At 43.6% G+C, this 17,670-nt stretch overlaps 1 protein-coding gene across 4 annotated transcripts in view; it reads right to left on the bottom strand.

Moving 5' to 3' along the window:
- Nucleotides 1-17,670, bottom strand: part of LOC109897766 (chemokine-like protein TAFA-5) — a 122,458-nt gene that overhangs the window by 27,910 nt on the left and 76,878 nt on the right. For all 4 annotated transcript variants that reach the window (XR_004211159.1, XR_002256269.2, XM_020492317.2 and 1 more), the window contains exon 2: nt 2,966-3,115. Coding sequence is in view for 2 of the 4 variants with exons in the window: in XM_020492317.2 (XP_020347906.1) it covers nt 2,966-3,115 (150 nt within the window). In the remaining 2 variants the exon portion in view is untranslated. The remainder of the gene's footprint in view (nt 1-2,965; nt 3,116-17,670) is intronic.

Genomic DNA, 17,670 nt, shown 5'->3' with positions numbered 1-17,670 from the left:
TGTACATAATGTGGTCCACATAATGCCCCCGACATTTGAGATTGTAATATTTAGACAAATTCATATGAAAGGTTGTCTGATTTGAATTGTACTTGTATACAAGACAAATGACCAAATAATTGAATTTGATATTACAGGTTTCCTGTCATCATTTTCCAAAATCTGTGTCAAAAGAGGTGTTAAAAGATGGCAAATAGTTTTTAAACCCCTTTTTGAATAGGTGGCTCAGCTCTGTCTCAGAATCAAAGCTAATGTTCCTAAAATGTGTCATTGTTATGCTAATGTACTTGTCAAGTTGTAGACTTACAGGCAAATTAGACTTCTTTCCTCATATTACTCTACCTGTCAAGTCAACAATGCTCTTTTTAAATTTGTATTTTCTTTCTTGCTTTACAAAAATATAATTCCCTCCTGAGTTACAATTGTTTGAGAGACTGTAGAGAAACTTTGCAGTCATATTTTGAACCTCTCATCTTTCCAGCTGAGCTTTTTGGTCAGTTGCAATTACTCTTCTTCCAAATGTAACTTTTAATGTCCATAATGTTCATAACAACATGACATGGATCAAAAGGGATCAGAATTATGTACTGTAGGTAGAACATAAAATGATCATAAAAAGCAGCAAACTCAGACTATTCCGAATGGCTTGTATCCAATATCAAATGATACTGCAATGCAACAGAAGTCACTGGAATACACTGTTCTCCATGTACTGTCTGGGGTCACAATTACAGTCCATCTAAATCTTCCCTTCAGCGACTGCCCTTGGACAGGTTGATGATTCTTGATGCTTTCAGTACGATCTGAGAGGAAGAGGCGAAGCGAGAGGGTTCACTCACGTCAATATCTGTCCCTGCGTGAATACAGTGATAAGCAGACTGATAAGCAGACCGATAGGCAGACCGATAAGCAGTCCGCCTGCCTCCGCCTTTGGGACAACGACTCCCATTGTTAGGGAAGAGACAAGACCATCTCGTCATTATACAGTATCTCTCGTATGATGCTCTACATCGCTAGCAGAAAAACACCATTGAAACATGTTGAAAATGCGGCATTTTTTTTTTGTTGGCCTCTAGGCCTTTTGAAAGGCAGTAAAGAATATAATCTTAAATTGAGAAACTACATCTAAAGTACCTCCTTTGTTCTCTCGAAGACACCGGCGAACAATTGAAACGAGTAAACAGCAAAGCCACAGCACACAAATCTGCCCCTACAGTGACCCTTTGTCCACATTTAAAGGTCTCAGGTGTAACTTATTTTATAATCACAATGGGAAAGAGTAATGGGTCTCCAGTTAAGATGAACTGTACCGTGCCCTGTAAGTCATCCCCCTGGTCTACTGGAGTGATATCATTACATCCAGAGCAGACCTCAACAACGCCACTAATCTACCTGGTGGCAACAGTACCTCAACCCTGACAACAGAACCTTTTCATCTCTCACTCTCTCTTTAACTGAAATCAATACCAGGCACCCTGTCACTTCAGGGAGATGTTGAAAGGGGACCGGATAGCATGAAATAGCAGAGAAGCGAAGTCTATATAAACAACAATGGCTACAAACTCCTGCTTTTTGTTGATTCTGTTGAAGTCTCTATTTCCTATGAACTAACACGCTGAAGGAATGTTTCACACAATATTTCCTTGAGAGTCATTTGCGACGGCAAATGGCAGCTGTTCCTTGTGTGATTAGAAAAAGGCCTTGAGGGTCTTTGAAAGAGATCAAAGTCACAGGTGAAATCATTACATGGTAACATTTCCACAAAGGCAGAGGCAATCTAAACTCCTATTGTGCCTTTGTAAATATAATCCAACTCCTTATGAGCAAAAGACAACACCGCATGGAGGATTACTGATTTAGTTGACTTTTGAGATATTTTTGCCCACATCCTTGCAGTTTGGCTGGAGCAGAGGGCTTAAGATGTGATGGATATATGGATTATCCTGTTAGAAATGTGACCTCTGTGGAACAAAGGAATGGGGATAGAGGACAAAATCATTTGGAGCACGTGGTACTGCAGCTTGGGGACCTTGAGAACTGAGGGGAAGATTAAAAATGATTGAAATCTCATTCGTTTTTTCAGTCTGATGGAATAAACCCTGCTCTATGGTTCATTCCCCAATGTTTATTTCTGGAACAAACAACAAAAGAAAATGAGTGGCCGAGCTAAGATGCGACCTGACATAAATACCAAGCCTCCAAAGATACGGCATGCTCTAGGTAAGTAAAGGTCACTGAAGTTGTATGCCGACATATTTTTAAGAGCAATGACAACCACCAGACACCTCAGGTGTTAAACTTGTCATTAGGATGTTGTGTATGCGTTTCACTTAGGTAGAGAGGTTTCATAGCAACAACAGCTACAGGAAGAGTGTCAAAGGCAAGTTGTCAACAGTAAAGCTGGAAAAACAGGTCACAGCGATCAGCAGCTTCTCAAAATGCCAAAACAAAGTTGAGGTTGCCTAAAATAGTCGCTTTGGTGCTAGGCAACATTATAGAAAGGGTACACATTTCTGTCACAACTAGTGCAAAATGCCAATTTCAGCCTTTAAGTTAAGAACTTTTTGAGGGCTTTTGTCAAATCATCTTTGTAAGTATCACACAAATGGAGAGAAGGTATTTTAACTTGACAGAACGTCCAAAGTAATATAAGCTCAATGGAATCCCCACAGAGAGAGACAATTCTCTGTGCAGCCAGTAGCTGCTTTCCAATCCTCCCCAGATGGCAACCAGGTCAAGAACAGCAGGTGATGAAATGCAATGCAACATTCCATTCCCATATGAGATGCCTAAACCACCTCAGAGACAACAGAGTAATCCACAACATCAGAAATGGTCCTGGGGATACATAGGAGGTGGTGGCCCAAAGAGGCCCTCAAGGGGAGCTTTCTAAGCCCCTCTCAATCCCTATGCTTGGGGGGGCTCTCTCTGAAAGTGAAAGATGGAGGTGGATCTTGGCTCTTACCGTCTACACAAGCCGGTCTGGCTCTCGTGGTGCCGGCAATCTGTCCCTTCTTGCAGGCACACCTCGCCGTCTGTCGTGCTATGGTCCGCCGCGGCTGACTGCTGTCCCGGTCCAGAGTGACAATCTCACACGTACCTGCTGCCAACTGACCTGAAGATAGGAAGAGGAAATGATGTCGGACAGATAACAAGTGGAAGTGAAGGCATGGCAGAATTATCATATGGAGGGAGATACTGTACTTCCAGTGCTTAGACACATTGAGGTGAAAGGTCCCATTAAATGGATACATTTAGCAAAATTAGAACATTGACCAATCAATCATTCACCACCAATCATAACCAATCACAAAGGACCAGTGTCCTACCTCATGGCCATTCCCCTCACATCCTATAGGCTAACATCATCTCTGACACAGTGGAGACTGCTTAGTGGAGGACGGCTCATAATAATGATGGAACGGAGTCAATGGAATGGCATCAAAACATGTGTTTGATGTATTTGATACAATTCCACATATTCCGCTTCAGCCATTACCAGGAGCCCGTCCTTCCCAATTAAGGTGCCACCAACCTCTTGTGCTCTGACACCATCACACGTGATAAAATGGTCTCTAGAGGTTTCCTTAGAAATCCACTTATACCTCCCAGTCATATTTCAGTGTTCATTTCCCTTCCTCAGTGCATGGATGAGGTGGGACAGTGGTTTGGTTGGACACCAGAGTTGTTGATGTATCTAAGTTCTGGGACCTTTTGACCTAGCTCCTGATTGGAGATTAACCTGTGTGATTGGACTGGCCCTGGGGTCTTCTCCATAGGGATTCAGTGGGCTCTCAGAGTCAGCGGTTGTAATTTGCAAGCAGCGTGGTGTGGTGATTTAATCTGGCCCCAAGTCACAGTGTAGAGGTTCTGGGGAGTTAATTAAGTTTACTGCAGGGACACATCCAGAGTAATGGTGGGCTGTCGGATAGTGATTCAGAGAGAAATGTTCCAGCCTCTCAGAGGGTTCCCAGTTAAAATGGAGATGGAGAAAAGCACAACACATCTGTTCTCTGGTATAACCGGAGCAGATAGCCTAGCAGTTAAGAATGTTGCGCCAGTAACTGGAAGGTCGCTGGTTTGAATCCCAGAGCTCACTAGGGGAAAGATCTGTCAATGTGTCCTTAAGCAAGGCACTTAACCCTAATTGCGCCTGTAAGTTGCTCTAGGTAAGTGCATCTACTAAAATGTTTGAGAGTAATATTACAGTCAGGATAAATACTGGGATATTAATACTTTGGAATTGGACCTCCTGCCCTCCATCCAATTATTTAGCTAGTAATGCAGGTCACACGCTTTTTGATAAGGCACGACAGTTCTGAAAAAATTACACTTGATTTGTGCCACATTCATTATAGATCAGTTACTTTGTAGCTGCATTACATTTAGATTAAAATAACTGAACATGCAGATTCACTGGCATTTAGACTAAGACTCTGTCAGTACTGTAACTACAGCATTGAAGAAATCATTGTCATATGTTTTACTGTATACACAACAGTGCACTGTCAATGCACAACCATTGGGCCATTTCAGCTATATCCATAGGCCCGGAGAAACAGGGAAGGTTACAATCCAATCCCACGTTGTTACATACTGTTGGACATGAGGAACAATCACCTGTGCTCCACATGTACCCCATATTCCCCCCCCCAAAAATATTCATTTTATTTCACCAGGTAAACCAGTTGAGAACAAGTTGTCATTTACAACTGCGATCTGGACAAGATAAAGCAAAGCAGTGTGACTGTAACAAACATCGTAGGTGGAAGAAGGAGAGGACCAAGGTGCAGCGTGGTACGTGTTCATGATCTTTTATTTATACTGAACACTAGAACAAAACATAGAATGCCCAACCCAACTCACACCCTGACCAACCTAAAATAGAGACATAAAAAAAGGAACTACGGTCAGGACGTGACAGTGACACAAACAACAACACAGAGTTACACATGGAATAAACAAACATACAGTCAACACAATAGAAAAGTCTATACACAGTGTGTGCAAATGAAGTAAGATTAGGGAAGTAAGGCAATAAACAAGCCATAGCAATTTCGCAAATAACCACTGGAGTGATAGATGCATGTGCAAGTGGAGATACTAGGGTTCAAAGGAGAGGAAAATAAATATATATAAATACAATAAATAACAATATGGGGAAGAGGTAGTTGGATGGGCTATTTACAGGTGGGCTGTGTACAGGTGCAATGACCTGTGAGATGCTCTGATAGCTGATGCTTAAAGCTAGTGAGGGAGATATGAGTCTCCAGCTTCAGTGATTTTTGCAATTCGTTCCAGTCACTGGCAGCAAAGAACTGGAAGGAAAGGTGGTCAAAGGAGGAATTGGCTTTGGGGTGAGCAGTGAAAAATACCTGCTAGAGCGCGTGCTACGGGTGGGTGCTGCTATGGTGACCATTGAGCTGAGATAAGGCGGGGCTTTACCTAGCAAGGACTTATAGATGACCTGGAGCCAGTGGGTTTGGCGACGAGTAGGAAGCGAGGGCCAGCCAACGAGAGCATACAGGTGGGTAGTATACTGGGCTTTGGTGACGAAACGGATGGCACTGTGAGAGACTGCATCCAATTTGCTGAGTAGAGTGTTGGAGGATATTTTGTAAATTACGTCGCCAAAGTCAAGGATCGGTAGGATAGTTAGCTTTATGAGGGTATGTTTGGCAGCATGAGTGAAGGATGCTTTGTTGCGAAATAGGAAGCCGATTCTAGATTTCATTTTGGATTGGAGATGCTTAATCTGGATTCTGGAAGGAGAGTTTACAGTCTAACCAGACACCTAGGTATTCGTAGTTGTCCACATATTCACATATCCAGTCAGGACCGTCCAGGGTAGTGATGCTAGGCGGGCGGGCAGGTGTGGGCAGCGATCTGTTGAAGAGCATGCATTTAGTTTTACTTGCATTTAAGAGCTGTTGGAGGCCACGGAAGGAGTGTTGTATGGCATTGAAGCTCGTCTGGAGGTTAGTCAACACAGTGTCCAAATAAGGGCCACAAGTATACAGAATGGTGTCGTCTGCAGAGAGGTGGATCACCAGCAGCAAGAGCAAAATTGTTGATGTATACAGAGAAAAGAGTCGGCCCGAGAATTGAACCCTGTGGCACCCCCATAGAGACTGTCAGAGGTCCGGACAACAAGCCCTCCGAATTGACACACTGAACTCTGTCTGCACCCATGACCAGCTCTGATACCAGATTACATAGCGGAGAAGGTACGGTGGGATTCGAAATGGTCGGTGATCTGTTTGTTAACTTGGCTTTCGAAGACCTTAGAAAGGCAGGGTAGGATAGATATAGGTTTGTAACAGTTTGGGTCTAGAGTGTCTCCCCCTTTGAAGAGGGGGATGACCGTGGCAGCTTTCCAATCTTTGGGGATCATAGATGATACAATAGAGAGGATGAACAGGCTACGTAATATTGGTTGCAACAATTGCGGCGGATGATTTTAGAATCGAGAGTCCAGATTGTCTAGCCCAGCTGATTTGTAGGAGTCCAGATTGTGCAGCTCTTTCAGAACATCAGCTATCTGGATTTGGGTGAAGGAGAAATGGGGAGGCATGGGCAACTTGCTGTGGGGGGTGCAGAGCTGTTGACCAGGCAGATCTGTTGACCGGGGTAGAGGTATCCAGGTGGAAAGCAAGGCCAGTCATAGAAAAATGCTTTTTGAAATTCTTGATAATCGTAGATTTATCGGTGGTGACAGTGTTTCCTAGCCTCAGTGGAATGGGCAACTGGCAGGAGGTGCTCTTATTCTCAATGGACTTTACAGTGTCCCAGAAATGTTTGGAGTTTGTGCTACAGGATGCACATTTCTGTTTGAAAAAGATAGCCTTTGCTTTCCTAACTGCCTGTGTATATTGGTTCCTAACTTCCCTGAAAAGTTGCATATCGTGGGGGTTATTCTATGCTAATGCAGTACGCCACAGGATGTTTTTGTGCTGGTCAATGGCAGTCAGGTCTGGAGTGAACCAAGGGCTATATCTGTTCCTGGTTCAACATTTTTTTGAATGGGGCATGCTTATTTAAGATGGTAAGGAAAGCACTTTTAAAGAATAACCAGGCATCTTCTACTGACGTAATGAGGTCAATATCTTTCCAGGATACCTGGGCCAGGTCGATTAGAAATTAAGTGTTTTGGGGAGCTTTTGACTGTGATGAGGGGTGTTCGTTTGAGCCATTATGGATGCAGGCAATGAAGCAGTGATCGCTGAGATCCTGGTTGAAGACAGCAGAGGTGTATTTAGAGGGTCAGGATGATATCTATGAGGGTGCCTGATTTTACAGATTTTGGGTTGTACCTGATAGGTTTCATGATAATTTGGGTGAGATTGAGGGCATCTAGCTTAGATTGTAGGACTGCCGGGGTGTTAAGCATATCCCAGTTTAGGTCACCTAACAGTACAAACTCTGAAGATAAATTGGGGGCAATTAATTCACATATGGTGTCCAGGGTGCAGCTGGGGGCTTAGGGGGGGTCTGTAAAAAGCGGCAACAGTGAGAGACTTATTTCTGGAATGATGGATTTTTAAAAGTAGAAGCTCGAACTGTTTGGGCACAGACCTGGATAGCATGACAGAACTCTGCAGGCTAACTCCGCCCCCTTTGGCAGGTCTATCTTGGCGGAAAATCTTATAGTTGGGATGAAAATGTCAGAAATTTGGTGGCCTTCCTAAGCCAGGATTCAGACACGGCTAGGACATCAGGGTTGGTAGAGTGTGCTAAAGCAGTGAAGAAGAAAAAAACTTAACATGCATGAAACCAAGTTTTTTGCAGTTACAGAAGTCAACAAACGATAGCACCTGGGGAATAGGAGTGGAACTCGGGGCTACAGGGCCTGGGTTAACCTCTACATCACCAGAGGAACAGAGGAGGAGTAGGATAAGGGTACAGCTAAAGGCTTTAAGAACTGGTCGTCTAGTGAGAGAGGTTTCGTCTCTGGAGTTATCAATTAACATAGGTGAGGTCTCCACATGTGTGTGGGGTTGGACGAAAGAGCTATCTAAGGCAATTTGAGCAGGACTGAGGGCTCTACAGTGAAATAAAGCAATAAAACTAGCCAAGACAGCAGTAGACAAGGCATAGTGACATTATAGAGAGGCATAAAGCAATCACAGGTGTTGATCAGGAGAGCTAAGACAATGGGTAAATGGCGAAGAAAGGGCAGAGTGGGTCAGTTAGATACATACAGGACCTGGGTTCGAGGCTGGGGCCGACAGGTAACAGTGAAACAGTGCAGGGGGCACCAGCTGTGTAGCCTAGTGATCATAGGGTCAAAAGAGTAGCAATAGGTGAGACAGGGTGCTGTACGGTATTCACTACTACACTGGGCGAGCAGGGGACACAGCATTCAGAAAAAGCTAACGGGCCTGGGCTAATAGATGGTTCTGCGGTGATATCGTAACAGAATAGCTTGATGAGATCACATCGGGCGATCACGTTGGCAGTCCTGTTGTGATGGATCGGCGGGGCTCCGTGTCGACGATAAAGGGTCCAGGCCAATTGGCAAAGGAGGTAATTGGAGCCCTAGAATTAGTTGGTATATGGGCCTCGCTTGAGAGTAGCTGGTGCTTGCTTCGGGACAGAGGCATTAGCTAACAGTAGCCATTGGTTTGCAGCTAGCTAGGAGTAATGATCCAGCATAATGATCTAGAGGGGCAGGAATCCGGTGATATGATAGAGAGACGAAATGGGATATACTCTGGGTTGATATCACGCTGTGCAGACTTGCAGGTGATTGTCCGAGCTAAGGCTGGCTGATTCCGGGGGAAAAGGGCGAGGAAAGCTAGCCGTGGCTAACAAAGACTAGTAGCTAGTTAGCTGGCTAGCTCCTGATGGAAGTTCCAGTTTTAAGGAATAAAAATAACAGATCCGCACCTCATTGGATCAGGCGGGTTGCAGGAATCCAGTGATATCGTTGAGAGAAGCAGTCCGATATGCTCTGTGAGTTGCTCAGTGTAGACTGGCAGGTGATTGTCCGAGCTAAGGCTGGCTGAAGCCGGGGGGAAAAGGCGAAGACAGCTAGCCGTGGCTAACAAAGACTGGTAGCTAGTTAGCTGGCTAGCTGCTGATGGAAATTCCAGTTATAAGGAATCAAAATAGCAGATCCGTACCACAATGGGTGAGGCAGGTTGCAGGAAAGTATATTTAGTTCTTAGATAGAAGTGAGATTAAGATAAACGTCTATCTGACAAGTAAAGCATGAACGTTAACTCATTAGAATGGTCCGTGCTACCCGGCATCCTTGGGATGTCCCAGCCCCCATTGAAGTTGAAATATAAAAATATATAAAAAGGTAAGGGTTAAGGTTAGTGTTTAGGTTATGGACGTCCCAAGGATACCGAAAAGCACTGACCACGTTAGAATTGGCCCTACCTGTATGTAGCTTTAAGGAGAGAGAGCGAAGGTCCAAGTCTGCCGTAAATATACATTAAGCTGCCATAAAATAGGCCTGTCACATTAATGATGGCTAGATGAAGATGCATGTGCAGATGGGGTAAATAAACACTCCATCAAAAGCTGAAAGAAGGAGACGGATTTGCAGTCTCTACTGTATAACTACATCATCGATGTGATTATTGACATCTCACTCAAGCGCTTTCTGCGATTTCTGTACATTCCCTTTCTTGCTCAGATATCATTCTCATTTGGATTGATTTGCTGACTGCAAATGAAAACTCCAAAATGGACATGGCATCTTTATTCTGCATGCTTCTCCTTTTCAAGCATGCCAAGACACAACCTTGAGCAATGAAATCAAAGATTTTTCCCAGGAGATTATTTCCTTTAGTATCACAGTACGCCTATCAAAAAAAGGGGATGGTTTGTCCTTTCGCTGTTCAAGTTGAGGTAAAGCAAACATACTTTTGTAAGCTCTCTCTTGTTAGGTCTGTGATATTATTGGTGAGGAAAAGTTGAGTAAAATACGGCTCCCATTTTAACCCTACCTTATTCATCTGCTAAATCATAAACAACAAGAGGCCATTATCTTCTTCACATTTATATGAATAGAAAACCTTCTGGAGTGCCATATCGCATTATGGGCAGCTTAGATCTTACATTTATTTGTGAATGATCAAATCACCACATATCACATGCTTGCTATCCAGAGGCAGAACATTCTCAAAGGTGGCTATTGAAAATAAGATATGGCACACTGTGATTATGCTACAGGGAAAAGGTATGTATGTCATTTGAATCATTCCATGATTCAATCCAATACAGCTTTTTTCCAGATGTGAAATCTCTGCTTTCCATTGTTGCTGTCTATTTTCTGTCCTGCGTCTGGACAGCTCGAATGGATGTGGGAGTGCTCACCTCAACAAACAATGTTAAACACAAAAAACATTTATTTTGTCATGGCATACAGAAGGTCAAAGCCAGTCAGAAGTTCAATGTTAAATAATGCTGCATTCACTACTGCCTATGTCCACAATGGTGCATAATTTCAGTAGCATGTGGTACATACCGTACATCAATCATATGAATCACAAAACTGAACAGATAAACTTCCTGTTAGTGTTCATCCAAAATACTTCCCCCATCTATGTTTGCCTCATCAACCATTGTTCCGAGCTATCCTGAATCTGTGCCACGTCCTTACCAATTGAAGTTGAAATGTAAAATGGTTAAGGTAAGGAATAAGGTTAGGTAATGGCTATGGTTAAGGTAAGGAATAAGGTTAGGTAAGGGCTATGGTTAAGGTAAGGAATAAGGTAAGGGCTATGGTTAAGGTAATGAATAAGGTTAGGGCTATGATTAAGGTAAGGAATCAGGTTAGGTAAGGGCTATGGTTAAGGTAAAGAATAAGGTTAGGTAAGGGCTATGGTTAAGGTAAAGAATAAGGTTAGGTAAGGGCTATGGTTAAGGTAAGGAATAAGGTTAGGTAAGGGCTATGGTTAAGGTAATGATTTTATTTATTTATTTTATTTTACCTTTATTTAACCAGGTAGGCAAGTTGAGAACAAGTTCTCATTTACAATTGCGACCTGGCCAAGATAAAGCAAAGCAGTTCGACAGATAAAACGACACAGAGTTACACATGGAGTAAAAACAAACATACAGTCAATAATGCAGTATAAACAAGTCTATATACAATGTGAGCAAATGAGGTGAGAAGGGAGGTAAAGGCAAAAAAAGGCCATGATGGCAAAGTAAATACAATATAGCAAGTAAAATACTGGAATGGTAGTTTTGCAATGGAAGAATGTGCAAAGTAGAAATAAAAAAATAATGGGGTGCAAAGGAGCAAAATAAATAAATAAATAAAAATTAAATACAGTTGGGAAAGAGGTAGTTGTTTGGGCTAAATTTTAGGTGGGCTATGTACAGGTGCAGTAATCTGTGAGCTGCTCTGACAGTTGGTGCTTAAAGCTAGTGAGGGAGATAAGTGTTTCCAGTTTCAGAGATTTTTGTAGTTCGTTCCAGTCATTGGCAGCAGAGAACTGGAAGGAGAGGCGGCCAAAGAAAGAATTGGTCTTGGGGGTGACTAGAGAGATATACCTGCTGGAGCGTGTGCTACAGGTGGGAGATGCTATGGTGACCAGCGAGCTGAGATAAGGGGGGACTTTACCTAGCAGGGTCTTGTAGATGACATGGAGCCAGTGGGTTTGGCGACGAGTATGAAGCGAGGGCCAGCCAACGAGAGCGTACAGGTCGCAATGGTGGGTAGTATATGGGGCTTTGGTGATAAAACGGATTGCACTGTGATAGACTGCATCCAATTTGTTGAGTAGGGTATTGGAGGCTATTTTGTAAATGACATCGCCAAAGTCGAGGATTGGTAGGATGGTCAGTTTTACAAGGGTATGTTTGGCAGCATGAGTGAGGGATGCTTTGTTGCGAAATAGGAAGCCAATTCTAGATTTAACTTTGGATTGGAGATGTTTGATATGGGTCTGGAAGGAGAGTTTACAGTCTAACCAGACACCTAAGTATTTGTAGTTGTCCACGTATTCTAAGTCAGAGCCGTCCAGAGTAGTGATGTTGGACAGGCGGGTAGGTGCAGGTAGCGATCGGTTGAAGAGCATGCATTTAGTTTTACTTGTATTTAAGAGCAATTGGAGGCCACGGAAGGAGAGTTGTATGGCATTGAAGCTTGCCTGGAGGGTTGTTAACACAGTGTCCAAAGAAGGGCCGGAAGTATACAGAATGGTGTCGTCTGCGTAGAGGTGGATCAGGGACTCACCAGCAGCAAGAGCGACCTCATTGATGTATACAGAGAAGAGAGTCGGTCCAAGAATTGAACCCTGTGGCACCCCCATAGAGACTGCCAGAGGTCCGGACAGCAGACCCTCCGACTTGACACACTGAACTCTATCAGAGAAGTAGTTGGTGAACCAGGCGAGGCAATCATTTGAGAAACCAAGGCTGTCGAGTCTGCCGATGAGGATATGGTGATTGACAGAGTCGAAAGCCTTGGCCAGATCAATGAATACGGCTGCACAGTAATGTTTCTTATCGATGGCGGTTAAGATATCGTTTAGGACCTTGAGCGTGGCTGAGGTGCACCCATGACCAGCTCTGAAACCAGATTGCATAGCAGAGAAGGTATGGTGAGATTCGAAATGGTCGGTAATCTGTTTGTTGACTTGGCTTTCGAAGACCTTAGAAAGGCACGGTAGGATAGATATAGGTCTGTAGCAGTTTGGGTCAAGAGTGTCCCCCCCTTTGAAGAGGGGGATGACCGCAGCTGCTTTCCAATCTTTGGGAATCTCAGACGACACGAAAGAGAGGTTGAACAGGCTAGTAATAGGGGTGGCAACAATTTCGGCAGATAATTTTAGAAAGAAAGGGTCCAGATTGTCTAGCCCGGCTGATTTGTAGGGGTCCAGATTTTGCAGCTCTTTCAGAACATCAGCTGAATGGATTTGGGAGAAGGAGAAATGGGGAAGGCTTGGGCGAGTTGCTGTTGGGGGTGCAGTGCTGTTGTCCGGGGTAGGAGTAGCCAGGTGGAAAGCATGGCCAGCCGTAGAAAAATGCTTATTGAAATTCTCAATTATGGTGGATTTATCAGTGGTGACAGTGTTTCCTATCTTCAGTGCAGTGGGCAGCTGGGAGGAGGTGTTCTTATTCTCCATGGACTTTACAGTGTCCCAGAACTTTTTTGAGTTAGTGTTGCAGGAAGCAAATTTCTGCTTGAAAAAGCTAGCCTTGGCTTTTCTAACTGCCTGTGTATAATGATTTCTAGCTTCCCTGAACAGCTGCATATCACGGGGGCTGTTCGATGCTAATGCAGAACGCCATAGGATGTTTTTGTGTTGGTTAAGGGCAGTCAGGTCTGGGGAGAACCAAGGGCTATATCTGTTCCTGGTTCTAAATTTCTTGAATGGGGCATGTTTATTTAAGATGGTTAGGAAGGCATTTTTAAAAAATATCCAGGCATCCTCTACTGACGGGATGAGATCAATATCCTTCCAGGATACCCCGGCCAGGTCGATTAGAAAGGCCTGCTCGCAGAAGTGTTTCAGGGAGCGTTTTACAGTGATGAGTGGAGGTCGTTTGACCGCTGACCCATTACGGATGCAGGCAATGAGGCAGTGATCGCTGAGATCTTGGTTGAAGACAGCAGAGGTGTATTTAGAGGGGAAGTTGGTTAGGATGATATCTATGAGGGTACCCGTGTTTAAGGTTTTGGGGAGGTACCTGGTAGGTTCATTGATTATTTGTGTGAGATTGAGGGCATCAAGTTTAGATTGTAGGATGGCTGGGGTGTTAAGCATGTTCCAGTTTAGGTCGCCTAGCAGCACGAACTCTGAAGATAGATGGGGGGCAATCAGTTCACATATGGTGTCCAGAGCACAGCTGGGGGCAGAGGGTGGTCTATAGCAGGCGGCAACGGTGAGAGACTTGTTTTTAGAGAGGTGGATTTTTAAAAGTAGAAGTTCAAATTGTTTGGGTACAGACCTGGATAGTAGGACAGAACTCTGCAGGCTATCTTTGCAGTAGATTGCAACACCGCCCCCTTTGGCAGTTCTATCTTGTCTGAAAATGTTGTAGTTTGGAATTAAAACTTCAGAATTTTTGGTGGTCTTCCTAAGCCAGGATTCAGACACAGCTAGAACATCCGGGTTGGCAGAGTGTGCTAAAGCAGTGAATAGAACAAACTTAGGGAGGAGGCTTCTAATGTTAACATGCATGAAACCAAGGCTATTACGGTTACAGAAGTCGTCAAAAGAGAGCGCCTGGGGAATAGGAGTGGAGCTAGGCACTGCAGGGCCTGGATTCACCTCTACATCGCCAGAGGAACATAGGAGGAGTAGAATAAGGGTACGGCTAAAAGCTATGAGAATTGGTCGTCTAGAACGTCTGGAACATAGAGTAAAAGGAGGTTTCTGGGGGCGATAAAATAGCATCAAGGTATAATGTACAGACAAATGTATGGCAGGATGTGAATACAGTGGAGGTAAACCTAGGTATTGAGTGATGAAGAGAGAGATATTGTCTCTAGAAACATCGTTGAAACCAGGAGATGTCATTGCATGTGTGGGTGGTGGAACTAATAGGTTGGATAAGGTATAGTGAGCAGGACTAGAGGCTCTACAGTGAAATAAGCCAATAAACACTAACCAGAACAGAAATGGACAAGACATATTGACATTAAGGATAGGCATGCTTAGTCGAGTGATCAAAAGGGTCCGGTGAGTGGAGAGGTTGGTTGGTGATTTAGACAGCTAGCCAGGGCATCGGTAGCAAGCTAGCATAGGATGGAGGTCTGTTAGCCACCCCTTACGTTCCGTCAGTAGATTAGTGGGGTTCCGTGTGGTAGAGGGGATTAATCCAAATCACACAACAACAACAAAAATAAAAACAATAGATATAGTTATAGAGGCCCAAGAAGAAAATATAATAATAATAATTTAAAAAATAATTAAAAAAAAATAATAATAAAAAAATTGTCCGATTGTCTATTCAGATAGCAGCCGGTAAGACAGCTAACGGTTAGCAGGCCGCAGATGGGCGTTCAGGTAACGTCGCGACGGAGGAGCCGGCCGAATAACTCCTTCGGGTAGATAACGTCGGCAGTCCAGTTGTGAAGGCCCGGTGGGGCTCCGCGAAGGCAGTAAAACGGGTCCGGATAGGTGACTGCAGCCCAGGTGTGATTGATGGAACTCAGGAGTGATTGACGGAGCTTGCTAGCTCCGATGGTCACACGGATAGCAGCTAGCTAGCTGTGAGATCCGGGTATGAATGTCCAGGGACATGGAGAGAAAAATTGGTCCGGTATGTTCCGTTCCGAGCCGCGCTGCGCCGTACAGAACTGGCGATAGATTTTCGAGCTAAAGGATAGCTGATGACCACAAAACGATTTGCCAGTAAAGGAGCTAACTAGCTTCTGAACTAGCTTCTGGATTAGCTTCTGGCTAGTTTCAGGCTAGCTTCTTGGAGTTTCTGGCTAGCTTCTTGGAGGATTACAGATCTGAGGTAAATAATACTTTTTTATAAATATACATTGGTGAGGCGGGTTGCAGGAGAGTGTTTTGAAGATGAGTTGATGGAAAATAAAAATAAAATGTATGTGAAAAAGTTGTAAATATATATATATACAGGACACGACAAGACGAGGACAAAAGACGTCTGAACTGCTATGCCACCTTGGAGACTAAGGTTAGGTAAGGGCTATGGTTAAGGTAAAGAATAAGGTTAGGTAAGGGCTATGGTTAAGGTAAAGAATAAGGTTAGGTAAGGGCTATGGTTAAGGTAAGGAATAGGTTTAGGTAAGGGCTATGGTTAAGGTAAAGAATAAGGTTAGGTAAGGGCTATGGTTAAGGTAAAGGTATGCGTTAAGGTTAGGGTAGGGACGTCCCAAGGATCCGGATAGCACTGACCATCAACTATTCTGCTGAATCCAAGGCAGAGTTTATTACTTGTCACAATTCAACCCGTCATAATTCAGCCTACATTTACAAAGGCAAAGAAATAATACACCTCTGTCAGAGCTGCCAAAGTAAACCTTTCTGTGGATGAGCCTTGCTGCAACTGTTCTCATCAGAAAACTGAAACTTTCAATCCAATCTATTTCGGCAGATGAGTTGCTTGAGCACTTCAGTGATTATTGGAAGATTTTCAAGAGATGATTTGATTCTTTCTCTACTCCCTTTCACCTCATCCAAATAACTCTCAAAGTTATTTCAATGTTCACTCTCTTCCAATGTTACTTCGTTAATGACTTTGCAGCCGTTTGACATAAAACATTTCTAAATGCCCATGTATGTAAGTCTTGGTACTCTACCATTGTTCAGAAATTGTGTAGGTGAGTGTGTAGCTAACCTCATTTTAATTAAATATCAAGTACATTTTCCATTTGAACCAAGGTGGATTGTTGTACTACATGACCTTAGATATGTATCTTTCGTCATAGGAAAATCTGCCATTTTTCCATAGTATCTGCAGTAATTATTTTCTGCTTTGGCCTTGTATTATGTTTCCTTGTCAAGAAACAGCTAGAAAAACCATTAAAGAAAGAAGATGAAGAACAATAAGTGAACCCTCATGTTTACCCATGGTGCTGTGTTTTAATGGAATGTATTCAAAACCCGTGCGAGATCAGCTTATACTCCACAGGGTCTAAATACTACATTCCCCCCCCCCCACATTACATACTTCCCCATTCCCTTCCATGAGAAACCAGAAATGTTGTTGGCTTTTTTTCAACCACTTTATTTGGATGCTGGGGAACCCTGAGGGCTATACGATATACTGCACGTAGCTAGATGTACCCAGGCGTTTTTTTAATTAGCTAGTTTCAGTTAGTTTCACATTCCAGCTCAGGTTTCATCTGTACTACGATGGTGGATATTGCTCGTCCGTCTGCCACCAACTCTAACAGGCTAATAACTGATCGTGCATGTCACACACGGCCAGTCGAAATCCGAACTCGTCAGTGAGACAATGCTGAAATATCAATCCATGAGCGAGTCAGTGCCACATTAACATGTTTGCCAAAATCAGCATGAAATGAAAGTTATCTTGCAAATTCAGCAGGCTATGATGTGAAATAGGCTTTTAATAGTGCCGTCGTTCTCTTACTACGTATTGTTAATGCCATCTTTGATGTGCTTTACTGTGATTATCAATGAACACAACACCTTTTTCCCCACCCCTATCGATAAAATATTTTTATAACATTTTACTCTGTGAACTTTCAAATGTTCCTTGTAATTAAGTAATGATAAGTAAAAATAATCGCCTAAATAAGTAATGTGATATGCATTTTAATGTCTTTAAAAATATATATATACAGTTGAAGTCGAAAGTTTACATACACTTAGGTTGGAGTCATTAAAACTTCTTTTTTTTACCCCTTTTTCTACCCAATTTCGTGGTATCCAATTGTTAGTAGCTACTATCTTGTCTCATCGCTACAACTCCCGTACGGGCTCGGGAGAGACGAAGGTTGAAAGTCATGCGTCCTCCGATGCACAACCCAACCAAGACGCACTGCTCCTTAACACAGCGCCATCCAACCCGGAAGCCAGCCGTACCAATGTGTCAGAGGAAATACCGTGCACCTGGCAACCTTGGTTAGCGTGCACTGCGCCCGGCCCGCCACAGGAGTCGCTGGTGCGCGATGAGACAAGGATATCCCTACCTGCCAATCCCTCCCTAACCCGGACGACGCTAGGCCAATTGTGCATCGCCCCTGGACCTCCCGGTCGC

This window comes from Oncorhynchus kisutch, linkage group LG10 (assembly GCF_002021735.2).
Source record: "Oncorhynchus kisutch isolate 150728-3 linkage group LG10, Okis_V2, whole genome shotgun sequence".
NCBI lineage: Eukaryota > Metazoa > Chordata > Actinopteri > Salmoniformes > Salmonidae > Oncorhynchus > Oncorhynchus kisutch.
This window is presented reverse-complemented; position numbering and strand designations above follow the sequence as displayed.